Source organism: Equus quagga, chromosome 8, assembly GCF_021613505.1.
Source record: "Equus quagga isolate Etosha38 chromosome 8, UCLA_HA_Equagga_1.0, whole genome shotgun sequence".
NCBI lineage: Eukaryota > Metazoa > Chordata > Mammalia > Perissodactyla > Equidae > Equus > Equus quagga.
This window is the reverse complement of record NC_060274.1, coordinates 88634890-88649541: the sequence shown is the minus strand read 5'-3', so window position 1 is coordinate 88649541 and position 14652 is coordinate 88634890. Positions and strand designations below refer to the sequence as shown.

Below are 14652 nucleotides of genomic sequence, written 5' to 3'. Positions count from 1 at the left end.
TTACCTGTGTGAAACCTTAAAATTGCCTTTCAGGTCACAGACCTTTGAACCCCTCATTTGGCAGATCTGGGTTAGTACCACCCATCACCTAGCATTTGAGAAAAAGAAAAACCTCATTTCACTACACGACATGTACATACAATAAGGCCTTTGTCCTTGAAAAAAAAACATAATTTTCAACAGAGTCAGCTCCCAGAAGCCAAAGGAGCTAACATCCAAAACCTAATCTAAACACGAAGGCTTGTGTCAAGGTTTTCGGCGGGAGCCTCACTGAAAAGGGGAGGAAATGACTGGGGAACGGCAGCCCGGGGAATCGGGGCATTTTTCATTGTCACTTCTGAAAGCAGAAGTGAGAGAAGCCCTCCTCACCTCCTGCGTTGTCACCGACACGGCTGCTTTTGACAGCAGGATATTTCTATAAGAGGGAATGTTCCTTTTGTCACGAATAAGAGCAGGTCTTAATGTCTATATCGTTCTAAACTTTCAAATGTGAGAACATTCCTTTCAAAGGAAAAGAAGTGCTTCTGTGATGATTATTGAGGATGTCTTGTACAGAGGGGGGTTGACCTTCTGTGACAAACTATCTGAGAGAATCATGTTTTGGAACTTGGAGTTCCACTCTGGGGGGAGCCATCTCAAGTGTTAACAACCCAAACTATAAACAGGAAACTCCAGCCCAACTCCCACTCCAGTCCCAAGGTTGCCGACCTCTCATTGAAGCTGTGGGGCTTACAAAGATGACAGGACAAGGTTCCTACGCTTGAAGACCTCATCTCTTAAGACATAAATTCGCCCAAGTAACTACACTATGACACAGAACATGCTGCTGAGGAGAAGACACAGGCGCATAGCGGAATTGACAGGACCGCTGGTTGCAAACGTATAAAACCGTGTGATTCTGTAAGGCCCACATTTCCACATCCAGTCACATCAGTTAATCTGGGATTCCCCTGCAGAGGGCAAGGTCCCACACTACAAGTACGCACGAGTGGCTGTGGCTGGTCAGAGAGCAGGACTCCGCACAGTCTAAAATGGGAAGGACTCAGAAGGGTCAGGCTCAGCGGGTCCACTCAGGAATTAGTTTGACATCGTTGCCTCCCACCTGCCACTTCCTGATTCAATAGCAAGTGCCACAAAAGGACAACTGGGCCTCACTGTAAAAGCACCCTGGTGATTAGCAGTCCATAGATGGACACTGATCAAGCAGGTGAACCGGTAAAGATGAAAAACAGAAGAGCAACCCATCTTGCCAAACCCCCAATACTACCAGGTTTCCATCTCTTATCAGAAAAGATAGCAGTCACTTCTGCTGAAGTTCCGTTGGCTACCCTGAGAGAAATGCAGAGTAAGCACATTTTGAGGTGTTGACAATAAATTGTAATAAAAACAGTCCATTTAATCACTTCTCAGAAGTAGGGCATAAGCAGTAATTGCATAGCATTTAGATAGTGACAGTAGCTATCCTTTCTGAAGTGCCTACCATGTTCCAGACTCTGTTTTAAGAATTTCACATTTTAATTCACAATTCTGACAAAAGCCCTATGATAAAGATAAAGATGTCAAGATACAGAAATATGGGGCCAGCTCTGTGGCTGAGTGGTTAAGTTCACGTGCTCTGCTTCAGTGGCCCAGGGTTTCACAGGTTTGGATCCTGGGTGCAGACATGACACTACTCATCAGGCCATGCTGAGGGGGCGTCCCACATAGCAGAAGCAGAAGGACCTGCAACTAGAATACACAACTATGTACTGGGGGGCTTTGAGGAGAAGAAAGAAAAAAAAAAAGACTGGCAATAGATGTTAGCTCAGGTGTCAATCTTAAAAACAAAAAAAAAGATATAGAAATATTAGGCAACTCATCCAAAGCCATACAACCATTAAGGAGTAGACACAGGAACCACCACACTATTGTTCCTTAAAAAATACGCAAAAATTACGTGGTAAAAACTGGTTTATGACATACACTTCACTCTCTTCTATTCAAGTTCTTGCCGTTAATAATAATAATTCCATTTACATGAATGGAATAATGGAATAATACTAATTATTAAACGGAATAATAACAATTCCATTTACAAAGGTCTTTCACAAACATCAGGGCATTTAACCCATGCACATCACCTCATCACCTCAGTTAAGAGTTGGAGCCTGGAGATGGGGTCTGCATGGTTATTCCTCTTTAGAGAGGAAGCTGAAGGGCACCCACACCATTGTGACTTGCCCAGCACTGACAACTAAGGCGCAGAGAGCAAGGCACCTGCTCAGTGATGCACAGCTACCAGGTGGCCTGGGTAAGACTTGAACCCATAATTTGAGACACCAAGGCCACCACTCCACAGCTTTACTTCAACAATAAAATGAACGTTAAAAATTTAGTGGGGAAAGGAAAATATTTTTCCTGAAGATCTAACTAAGGAATTAAATTATATCATAATATTTTTAAAGCACTATTAACAGTTTACTAGAGCAAACTTGAAAGTTCATAATGGTAAGATTTTATATTAGTCAGGCTCTTTTATATTGTTGCTCTTATTCATAATAAATAATGCTTCAATGTTGCCTTGTCCAGTTTGTACTTAACGGTAGAAATATTCCAAAGACGTTTGCAAAAATATATTACTTTTATCCATGAAATTAGTTTTGCTTTGGTACCTTTTAGAATTTCATGTGGTTTTTATTCACTTTTGCTAAGATCTTTTTAAATCAAAGTTTGGAAAATTTGTGATTTTTGCCCTAAATTTTCAAAGCGCCTACAGCAATCTTAGTTTTGGATTTCTGTCAAATGGGGTTCTGCCAAATTCCGCCTATGATCAATTCAATTCTGCGTGCAAACACGTAGCAGGGACAAGGAAGGTGATCACCATTGTTCACTGTTTCAAATATTCCTAGCAGATGATGAAAAAGTTCCTTCTTTGATATTCTCCTAGAATCTTCCGTCTAATTCTGGAATAGTTAATCCCACTGGTCTTTCCTTTCTTCAAACACCTTCTGCCTCGGCCCATGCGTTCCTGATTCTCCTCCTTTTTCTATAACTGCTTCTCAATGTCAGTCATAGGCTTCTCCTTTTCTATCCTTCTTAAATAGAACCCTTCTTCTAGTTACCATTGTAGTCTCTTTTCTTGAAATCTCAATTTAGATCCCTTCCCAGGATGAGTAATTTATTCCCAAAGTTTTGAAGTTTATTTCAGTGCAGACACTGAACAAATTGGTATCCTCTAGTCCTGATTTCTCTACTGACATCAAGATCCACATTTTGAAGAGCCTACTAAACTTTGCTACTTGAGAGATCTATGAAGCCCAACTCACCACGTCTAAACTCATTAGCACCCACCCACATCCCTGACCTCTTCTCCTCCTACATTGTCTATGACATTGGCTAGAATGCTCAAAATTCCCTTCAATTCACCCCATTTCTCTCCTTTGCCATCTATTTTATTGTCAAGTGCGATCAACTTGGGCTCCAAAACTCCTCTGCAAATCCAGGGGTTCCCAGCACATTGGTATGCTTTTTTAAGGTGAGCCACTCAATTTTGATGATTGTATAAAATTGGTGCTGACTCTGAGAATACATACAATCATGGTAATATCTACCAGAATAAATAATTTGCTGAATGAGTCATGCAACAGTGTAGAGCAAGGAATCACTGTGAGTTAGAGGAGAGAGCTGGCACCCAAAGTGGAATTTTGAAAGTGGGAAGTAAACCATTTAATTCAAATAACAGCACCCTGCTCCAAAGACACCGAGTGATTAGCAAAGTGATGACCTAGCACGTCACTCCACCGTACTGACTACTGCACTTCAATTACTATGTCTTGCTGGGCATGGTTTGAAGTCTTTTAATCCAAATATTCTAGAACTAGAAAGTGGTTAAAGAAATTCAAAAGAATGAGTGACATTGGTTTATCCTAACATCTTCTTTCCATTCCCACTGCCCACCCCTGTTCCAGGCTGCTTGCTCCCACCTGACCACAACACATCCCTGGAGTCTGTTATCCAAAGGCCATCCTCTCCAGACTCTAAACATGCCCCACAAAAGCTCCTAGAGGCATTTTCATAAAACACATCTTATTGTGCCATGTGGCTGTGCCAACATATTAAATGGCTGCCCCTGATTACATGAGTGGAACTGATCTCCTTATTATTGCCCTCAAAGTTCTCCCCTTGCTGGCTCCCACCAAGCTTCCTAATTCCAGCTCCCATTGGAGCTTTGGGAACCCCAGACTCCATCAATTCCGCACATCCTAAGCCTATACTCCTCTGTGCCTTCCTCCAGCACTGCCTCATCTTGACTATCCCTCCTCCGCTTGTCAAGGTCCCAGATAATCCAGCCAGAATTTATCTATGACTCCCTCAGTGCCTGGGTTCAAGTACAGCACAGTGCTTCTCTCTCACTCCTCTGAAACTTATTTACGCATGTGTCTTTCTCCCCTGTTAGGCTGTGGGCAAGAATCTGTACTATTGGTCTTTGACTCCCCAAGGTGCCCAACCAGCACAATGCTTCAAACACAGAAAAGGCTAAAAATAATAAAATAAAATGGAAGGGGAGAATGAAGTGTGGAGAGAAGGAAGAAAGAATAATATTATTGAATTTATAACCAGCTATCCCTAGTGCTTTGAATAGTGTTTTATAGAATTAGAGCTGGGAATCAAGAGGTCTTAAAATATGCACCCAGCTCGTTTGCTGATCTTAACTAAGTTCAACAAGCACACTTGACCTCCTGGTGCCATGAAAGGTGGTGTTATTCATATTCTTTTATAGCGCAAAAGATTCAACATACTATCAGTTGGACACAAGTGCCAGAGCAGAGGGTGTGAGAAACTGATATCCTTTATTTATTCAACAAATTTTTACTAATTGGCTTTATTTTCCATTGTTTTGCCTTGCCTGACTTTTCCCATTATGTCCTTTTCTCCTGCCCTCACCGTGTTTGTATCCTAGTCCAGCGAAGTACTCAGCATTATCTCCTAGGCTTAAAACACACTTAACTCCATGCATTCTGGAAAGACCAGTGCCGTGAAGCAAAATGAAAGCGTGTTTAAAATGGGATGAGGATGGGGAAGAGGAACACAGGAGTAAGTAGGCAGCAAAAACCCACTCAGGTCTGGAACGGGGTTGAGAGACTTCCATGAGGCGGGCCAGGAAAATCCCCATGATGCCAGACCACTAGGCAGTTTTTCCAGAATTACGGCGCTCCTGAGTCCCAACCCTATCCTTCTGCCAATAAAAGTACAAGTGAAGGTGACCCCACAGGCATAGAGATGTAAATACTCTGCAGAAAAACGAGGCCCCTCTTCCATGGAAAGTTTTTTTAGCATTTAATGGAGAGCAGGGGGAAAACTTACACCAGGGCTCGAACACCACTGGACCAATAAGGAAGCGAGCCCAGCTTGGCCCAGTCTAAGTCTAGAGGGACAGAAAACCCCCCTAAATGTCACTGCCTTAACCCTGTTCATTCACAGCGATGGGTGGGCTTGGCATCACTATCTGTAGGTCTCTTCTCCATCAGCTTCCTTTTGTTTCCTTTTCTGATAAACCTTTGCATGCATCCTATTCCGGGTGAGGAAATAAAAATCTAAACAATAAGTTCATCATCAACAACAACAATAACGACTCATTCTGGAGAGCTTACTATATGCCAAGCCCTGGGCCAAGACATATATGCTGTATCTCATTTAATTCTCACAGCAACTCTATGAGCTGGGTATTGACATCCATCCCACTCTCCAGATGAGGAAACTAAGGCTTAGAAAGGTGGGGTAACTTTCTCAAGTTCACCACCAGTAAGTGACATAGCCAAGATTTGAACCCAGGCCTGTCTGATACCAGGCTCTCTGCCAAAATGATAGGAAGCCAGCCAAAAGCTGTCTGAACTGTGTCTTCCTCTGAAAGGGTCCACCATATCCCAGGCTTGGTTTGTGCTACAAAACCAAAATCACTCCAGCTGCCCCCAAAGAGATCCTATATCAGCCTTGTGGAGGTTGAAATAACTCTCTGAAGCCCCTGGAAGTGTTTGTAGACATTTTTAAGTAGTAAATAACTAGAGAAGCAAATTGGTTTCACAGAGAAGGCACTGGTTTCACATCCCAGTTTTCTTAGTAACTGTGTGACCTCAGGACATTGGCTCTGCCTTTCTAAGCCTCAATAAAGCATGGGTAAAACAAACTGCCTCAGAGCTGGTGTTGGTGAATTTGCCAGCACAATGCTATAATTTAGTTACCTCCCCCTAAAACTGCTCTATTGACTACATTGTTCTATGGAAGAGCAATTGGTCCCTACACTTTCTAAACAAAGTGTAAATAAATAAATAAATCTGGATCACTTCCTTAGCGAGCATCCAAAGTCTAAACATGGTATGAAACAATTTTCAAAAAGTTATGGTCATCTATGTATATGTGCATATACTAAGGTCTATATCTCTCTGAACATACCCGGATGACTTTCTATCTTCTCTTTCTCTTTCTCTGTCTCTCTCTCTCCCTCTCTCAACTCCCCACCTCATGTACGCACATACACACACACACACACACAAATTGAATTCGGATGCAGTGTTATTGCCCTCACTCTCAAACATGTGCCTCATACTTGTTCAGATAATGGATATCTATTCGCTAACCGGTTAATCTGAACAATAAAACACACAAGGATTTTATAGAGATAAGGCACCCGAGAGAATGGAAGATGCTGGCAGCTACTTGTTTAGCCGCGGAGGATTTTTGTGATAAAAGAGTAGAAGACAGCAGACAAAGTCCCTCTGTTTCCACCACTTGGTTGGCTCCAAGATAGGTGGAGCCCCGCTTCTTGTAACACCAAATTTCACGTTGCTTTTTATGAGCAGAGGGTCCATTTCTACATTGCACCTCTGGATTTAAAAAAGGAAATTTAAACCTCAGAATAATGTTTTTTGCTGAACAAAGCGTATGCCAAACTAAGCTCGGACTGGCTTCTGGTTTTCTGAGTCCCAGCCTCCCAAGTTTTTCTCAGGTTTCCAGTAGTGGGCCGAACTCACCGGCTTGTGCCATTTCCTTCTCCGCTACGTGAGGTGGAGCAGGGGAGATCAGCAGAAGTACCACTTCCCATACACTGGGTGGATGCGGGGATGCCCAAAAGATCTAGAGAAGTGCTCTAGATTCAGGATCTGGGTGTGGCTGGCTCCTATCAGCTGTGCTTCAGGGAAGGCACCAACGTGTTTTTCTAGTCATTATGGGAAAAATAATTCCAGCAAGAAGGGAAAAAAATCATACAAAACAGCAATAAGTCTGAGCCTTCCTTCCTCAGCCCCATAAAAGACCATTTTGTGAGGTGAGGAAAAGCCAAGCTTTGCTTTCTAACTAAACAATGGAGCGCTTTCGTCTTCAATCTAAACTGCTTACCCGTTCCCTAAATTTCAGGACAGTGGTCCAACTTCCCACCTTTCCCCTTGAATAGATGAACTGAAGCTTTTTGACCCGCACACTTTAAAATGATATCCATCACCAGCTAACAACAGGTTATTCTTGGCCCACAACTGATTCTGGCAAGATGCTCAGGTCTAGGCAGACGAGAATAAACGAAAATAAAATTATTCAGTTCTGCCTGCCATGGCCACTGCGCCCGCTGTCCATCGCAAAATTCCCACAGAAATGAGCTCATTCCACCTTTGAAACATTTCGGAGCTTAAAAGTTTAAATCAGGCCAAGTTGATTTTGTGGGGTTTTTCAAGCTTTTGCACTGTAATTACAGACAAGAGTTTGTGCCACCTATTTCCTCCCAACTGTAACATTTTACGTCTTTTTTAAGCGTACGTTGAGGTTAGTTTGTTTTTAGTACATGTTATGAAATAAGATATGAGCTTATGCTCAGCCCTAGGTAACTTTCTGCCAAAAGGCTGGACCAACAAAAACTAAATATGACTATTTTCTTTATCCAAAGTACAGTTTTGACTATTACATACCCTCTTCATGTACATACATAAAGCTAGCTCACAACTAAAGCTCCCTGCAGGTCAACTGAAATCATAACGAGATTTTCCTTTCATATAACGCGATTAACAAATGTTAGCTAACTGAACTCCTAAAAGACTCCGAAGAAAAAAACAAAATAACTCATGCAACGCCAAAAAGTAAAATAACTTGACGATCTTTCTATTTTCTCCTTGCTTTTTCACATTTTTAACTAAGCAAACAGCCTGTATTACTTGATTACCAGCATGTGATATAGAAGAAGAAACTGAGAGCGAGTTCCAGTTTCGCTATTTACTAAAATATGACCTTCAACAGCAACTTAACTCCTCCAGCCTCAGTTTCCTCATCTGTAAAATGGGAGTAAAAGCCCTCACGGGACTTTTGTGAGGATTAAATGAAATACTGCAGGCTTAGGTGATTGCCAGCAAATACAGTGTTTCATAAGTATTAGTTGCTATTGCTGATATTATCTATCTGCTAAATACATCTACCTTCCAACTGAAGTATAAAAATGCCAAGCAGCCTCGTGGCAGTCTGGGGTGCTTTGAAATCCATGGACTGCAGAGGGTCCTGTGGAAACTTACAAGAACATCTACAAATAGAAAAGAGCTCATCCATCTATTCTTACTCAGTTTTATCAAGTCGTTACAAATGCTTGGGAAGCAATAATGGCTATGACAACTTAGTCTCCATAATCCTAAATCCTTGCAAAAGTCACTATAACATATCACTAAGCCTTTCAGCTGGGGAAAGAGTCTGAGGCATCTTCTGAATAATGAGTGAGTCGGATTGCCAGAGTCCCGGCTTCACATGTTTAGAAAGGATTTCTGACTGCTCTCACTCAAGGCAGATACCCCCAAATGTTACTTAAAGATGTAAACGAAACTTCTACCCTTCTGAACTTAATCAACATTTTTCTGGAATAAATATCATTCCCACCTGAGTTCCAATTGATGCATCTTTTCTCTCTAGACTCACTCTTTACCTTCCAAATGGCAGGAGTCTAACATCTATCCTATTATCAGTAAGTGCACTTTTAGAGAAAGGCACTATTTTCCCCCCAGGTGGGAGTACTGAAAAGGGGGAATGACGTCTGAAGTTTTCATAATGTTATTTGGGAACAGTTTGCAAAATCCAAACTGTATATTTAAACTTTATAAATGCATAGTAATATTGCTGAGGAGAAAAACAATATTTTCACTTGTGGAGCTTCTAGCATATTTAAATGTTACTCGGTTGGGGTAATTTCCTCTGAAATCTTAAGAGATTAAGATAAAATAATTCACTTACTTACACAGATAAGAGAAATGAAAACGGAAGATTATCTCTCTCTCTCTCACACACACACACACACACACACACGCTGTATTTGTAAATATACAACTGAGTCAAAATTTAAACGCAAAGCTTCTTTTCAGCAAGTCCTTTAGTGAAAGATCATTCATTAATATGGCAACTCACAAACACAAAATCTAAAGAGCCCCTCGCTCCTAGCTCTCGGCATTAAGGCAGCAATATTTAGCGTCGCAGCAAACGTAACACATTTTCACTTGTGTTTCTGTTGATTTCCGTAGTCTCCAGAACCTGATAATCATTTGATACAGGCATCCACCTTCACCCATTTATCATTTTGCAACATTGACCTCATCCCTTGTCATGAAAATGTTTGGGTAGTTTAAACCCAGATGGCTTGGCTTTCACCTAAACATGGAAGAATCCCTTCTCAGTTCCATATAGCACGTTGATCTGATAACAAGCAGTCATCGATCACTTTGGGGCCTTGCATTTGACTGCCTTAATGTATTTCCAACAGGGTTTTGTGATCCGTAGTTTTTAATCAAGATTTGCCAAAAGTGATTGGCATGTAAAACACTCTTAAGCAAAAATGTTGCTCTTTGTGAGTCTATATTTCATCTCAGAAATTCTTAGTCATATAACTTAATCTCCCCGCTTTGGTTACTTATTAGAGCTTATCTTTAACTAGTAACTTAAAATAAATTGAAACAAATTTTTTTTTGACTCAACTAGTCACTGCCAGTGTTAACTAAGCAGCTGACAGCCGGGTGTCATTCTCTATCAAGGATAGAATGTCCTTCCTGACTCATGCTTCCAAGTCAGAAATATAAAGACTGTTTTTGAGAGCTTAGGGTATAACAGGCAAAGAAATCCAAGATTACATCTTGTCCTCATGTTTGTTCTTTGTGACTGTCACCTCTCTTTCCCCTTGTTACATACTTTATCCCTGACCTTTATACCTAAATCTTATCTCCACATTTTCACACTGAGCTCAGATGACAGAATCAAGACAGGAAGTTTGGTGGCACCTATGATTTGGTGGCAAAAGCCATTCCCGGGAACAGACAGTGGAAACCGTAATTATCACTGAGACAATGCCATACAAAGTCCATCTTAAGTTTACTTCTGTAACAGTGATGTCAAAGCTAAGAACTCTCAGCCTGATGAAACAGAAATTGCCAAAGCCCATAAAAATTCAACTAAATTCAATTCACCAGCTAGGTGCAGTTTTGTAATGACTAAGAACAATTTTTAGATCTGCTTATATTATTACATTTAATGGATTCACCTTGTCAGAGGGGGCAGTTGACTTCCCATTACCTGATCTCCATACTTACCAAGCAGACACACATTATACAAGGGTTGTCTGTGATAAATGGAATCTGGAGGACTTCGCCTTCATTTTCACATCTTGCAACAGAACCTGAAGTGAGGAAAAATTTTTTACTTTAAACTTAGCAAAGTGGCATTATTACAAAAATTAAAATTTTTACATTGATCCTTTTGGAAACAACTACCCAAATTTCAGAAATTCCTGAGTTTTAAATTATCAAACTCAATAAAAACAAATTCCCCCCCCAAAAAAATCTATTTTAAATAGTTTCATTTAATTTTTTTTTAAAAAGACTGTGACATATAGACAGATTTTTCTGCTCTCAGATGATTTAAGCACAATTCCAAATATTTCACTGGATCTTTAATAATACTTCTCCTTCAGGAAGGCATTTCAACTAAACACACACCCATATGCAAAAAAAATTCAAATTGGCCATTAGGGCAGACTTTAAATTTGAACAAAATTCAGGACTGTGTCAATGAACAGGCCTTTATATGAATCTGCCTCATATTGTCGTGAGTTGAAATCACTTTGAAACACAATCTTCTTTCCTCTTCTCTTAGAAATTGACTCAATATTTTCTTTCCTGCACCAGGTGTCAGTAAAGTATGTCCTTCAGAATAGCAGTTGAGGTCTTCACCTGCCTGAAAACATATAATTATTATATCCTGCTATTATTACCCTTTTAAAATATGATCGTTTCTTTAAATTCGAGGTCTGGAGAGCTGATGTTTTAAAAGGGACTCCTAGCCCAGAAGATATGTTGGAACCCTATAGAGTGAGAAAGGAGGATGTGCGCAAAACGGTGCAAATTTTCTCCTTAATTGTATTGGGAGAGAGCAGATCAAAATAAGGGCTGAGGAAACCACAAAAAATAAAAGAATTTCCAAATTTAAATAGAAGAATTTCTATTATCACTATCAACAGCCTCTCAGCCCTCCACCCCTTACCCTACTCAGTGCCTTCCCACCCTTTAACCCCGCGGGCTTCGCTTCATCCCCTTCGGCCAGCGAGGGGCAGGCGCCTAGGTGCTCACTCCCCACCCTCCAGTCCCCGGGGCAATCCAGTGCCTCTTCTCCCAGGTACCAAGCCAGCCTCTGGGAGGACTGAGCCCTCCCGCCCCCTCCCCTACCTGTCAAGAAGGAGGAAGCCACGGGAATGGGGACCCCCGAGCAATTGAGCAGCAGCAAGACGCAGCAGGTAATCCCGGGCGAGCGCCTGCAGGGACGCTCAGCCAGAGCCCTGACGCCGGAGAACCAGAGCATCGTCACCTGGAGGGAATCCCGGGCGACTGCAGGTCCCGCGCCGCCGCCTCTACTCCGCTACCTCCGCTCGCAGTCAAAAAGGGCTCTCAGCCGGCGAGTGGGGAGACAGTCCGCGAAGGAGGGAGGCGGGCGCCCGGGAGCCTGGGGCGGGGGGGGTGGATGGGGGGGCGGGAGAGGGAGGTGAAGGGTGGGGGGCGCCCAGGGAGGAGGGGTCCTGCGGCCAGGCTCCTCCAATGCGGCTTTTTTTTTTTTAAGGAGTTGCTCGCAGTGGCTTAGTCGTCGCCCCCTCCACGCCAAAGAGGGGGCCGGGAGGAGGGGGTGTCGGAGCAGCCGGAGATAGGCAGAGAGGAGTGGCTGCGCTGCCGGCTGCGCACCGCTGCTCTGCGGCCGCCGCCAGGGCTGCAGCAACTGCCCGGGGCGCTGCCGCCGCCGCCGCTGCGGCTCCTGCACCCCCCGCCTCCTGCGGGCCCCGCCGGCTCCCGGCCCGGCCAGCGCGCACGCTCGCTCCGGCTCCGAGACACGGCGCACCGGGCGCCTCCGGGAACCCGCTGGGGGCGCCCCGGCCCAGGAGGGACTGCAGGAGCCCCGCGCCAGGGACGCTTCTCAGCCGGGCGTCCAGCCCGCTTCCTGGCCCCTCGAGCGAGGCCACCGACCCCAGGGCGCAGATCCGAGCGGGACAGGCGGGTCTCCACGGCCCGGCGCGCGCCGTGCCTCCTCCCTTTCCCGGGGGCACCGTTCTCTAATGCGGGAAGCCGCACCAACCTTGCTCACGCCCGGGTGTCCCAACCCTATGAGGGAGCAGAAAATGGGGCGCAGGGGCGCCTACCCACCCCCGCTCGCTCCCAGGTGCCCCAGCTTTGGGAAGGAGCGACAAACCAGGCGCAGAAGGGGCCCCGCAACTCTACACTCCCTGCCTTGCTTCCCTCTCGCAGGGGCGCGACTGCGGACTCACGGGCTGAGCGGACAGAGGGGCGAGGGGCCTTGGAGATCAGTGCTCTGTGCTTATGTGTCTGCGCGTCCTGACACTAGGGAGGACAGAAGTTGAAACGACACGCAAGGTCGATTAATAAACCCACAGAGGCGAACGCTTTTCGCCCTTAAAAAAGAGGAAGAGTCGCTCCAAGACTCCTCCCTTCCAACTTCGGGCGGACAAGGGCGGGGAGGTGCTGTTTGGCTAATCATTCATTCACCCGCAAAAGAGGGAGGGACACGCCGGCGGCTGATCTCTGGCGGGGGTCGCCACGGCGGCCTCCGGAGCTTGGGGTTCTGTCGCCACCGCTGCCGGGGCTGCGCCCTTCTGGCCCCGCAGTCCTGGGTGTCCGGGAGTCCGACCCTACGTTCCGCGGATCCCCCGGGCCGAACCGCGGCCTCCCGCCCAAGCGGTGGCACCCTCTGCTCAAAGAGGGGCGGCAGTGGAGGAGAGAATTTTTGTAACCAAATTGTGAAGGCGCGGGGTGGGAATTAGGGGATGCTCGGCAAGTTTTGGGACCTGACGATCAGCTGTTCTCGAAGCTCACCGTGAGTCGCCGGCTTCCTCTCCCCAAGAATGGAAATGCGTCCCCGCACGCCCATCCTCCCGGCGGGTCGGCCTGGGTGGATCCGAATGGCAGTCCTCTACTCGACAAGCACTTTTCTCAGCGGGATGCACCTAACGATCTCCCGGCGCAGTGGGTTGTTTGTAGTCGCAGAAACTATACCCTTGAAAATAAACGAATCTGTTTGCTGGCACATTTAGTCTAGTTCCATCCTGACCCCTCCCCGCTTTAAGGGGGGGCTGTTTTTCTGTTTTCATTTTTTCGAGTGTTTTAGAGGCCTCGCTTAATTAATGCAGCATTGCCCGCATCCCGGTCCCGGCACGCCAAGCAGCAGATCCGAGAGCGTTGCTCTGACAAGGGAAAAAATAAGAGAAGGGAAAAGCTGTCATTAGCTTAGCACGCTCCATTTCCCTCTCAAAACAGATTTTTAGTGTAAAATTTAAATTTAAAGAGAAGAAAGATGATGTGTGGTTGCTTTTTCCCCCCCCAAATAACCACCATGGCCAGGCAGCTTATTGAAAATCAGTGTTTAATATGTTTACTGACCATAAAGAAAAGGAACAAGCAAAAAACCCCAGAAAATTCTAAACCCAGCCTTACTACCCAATCCTTAGCAACTGCTTAAAAAATAAAATAAGGAATTTTATTGCTACAGATAAGTAGAATCAGTTGGAAACACTATCATCTCTATCTAAAAGGACTCTCTCTGCATGGGGTTTTTAGATAAAGATGTTAATCATGACTTCATTAAAGGAAATGGGGTAATGGGGAGGCCGGGACCCTTTTATTGCCCTCGACTTCTGCAGTAGATTTGGATAAAGGCACTTTATGGAATTGCAGGACTTTTGAAGAGTGCACGTGAATTACTGTGATGTGCCTTCCCTGGCACCAGCCATACATCCTCACGGGTCTGCATGACAAAATCCTTTATGATGGGATCTAGGCGTGTGTACATTTCTCAAATCAGAGGCACTGTGCTTTAGGTGCACTGGGAATCTCCCTGTAGGTGCAAATTCAAAAACCACCCGGAAAACATTTTCATCAGCCTGGAAGTTTATGAACGGGAAAGATGTACAGAAGCCTTTGGCAAACCTGTCTCTTCTTCCTGTTTGTTCTCTTCAGCTGCCTCCAGTGATTTCCCTTGCTGCCTTCTGGGCAAACGGGCCCTACTTCTGAAGGAGCATCCTTCTCCCCAAAGGGCTTATCAGAACGTTTCTGCATGCGTCCACTGTTGCTGCCACCACCTCTTTAAGTGATAGTCTATCAGCTGCCCGTTGTT

The 14652-nt window shown here is 44.6% G+C and overlaps 1 protein-coding gene across 3 annotated transcripts in view; it reads right to left on the bottom strand.

Moving 5' to 3' along the window:
- Positions 1–13420, bottom strand: part of BMPER (BMP binding endothelial regulator) — a 233886-nt gene extending 220466 nt beyond the window's left edge. Inside the window, exons 1-3 of one of the 3 annotated variants that reach the window (XM_046669043.1) lie at positions 12791–13420; positions 11255–11344; positions 10575–10660 (exon numbers count right to left, since the gene is read on the bottom strand). In XM_046669043.1, the coding sequence (XP_046524999.1) occupies positions 10575–10589 (15 nt within the window). In that variant the 5' untranslated portion in view covers positions 10590–10660; positions 11255–11344; positions 12791–13420. Of the gene's footprint in view, positions 1–10574; positions 10661–11254; positions 11345–11705; positions 12730–12790 lie in introns of those variants that run through there. The other 2 variants (XM_046669041.1, XM_046669042.1) reach the window with 2 other exon arrangements.
- Positions 13421–14652: the final 1232 nt, after the last annotated feature.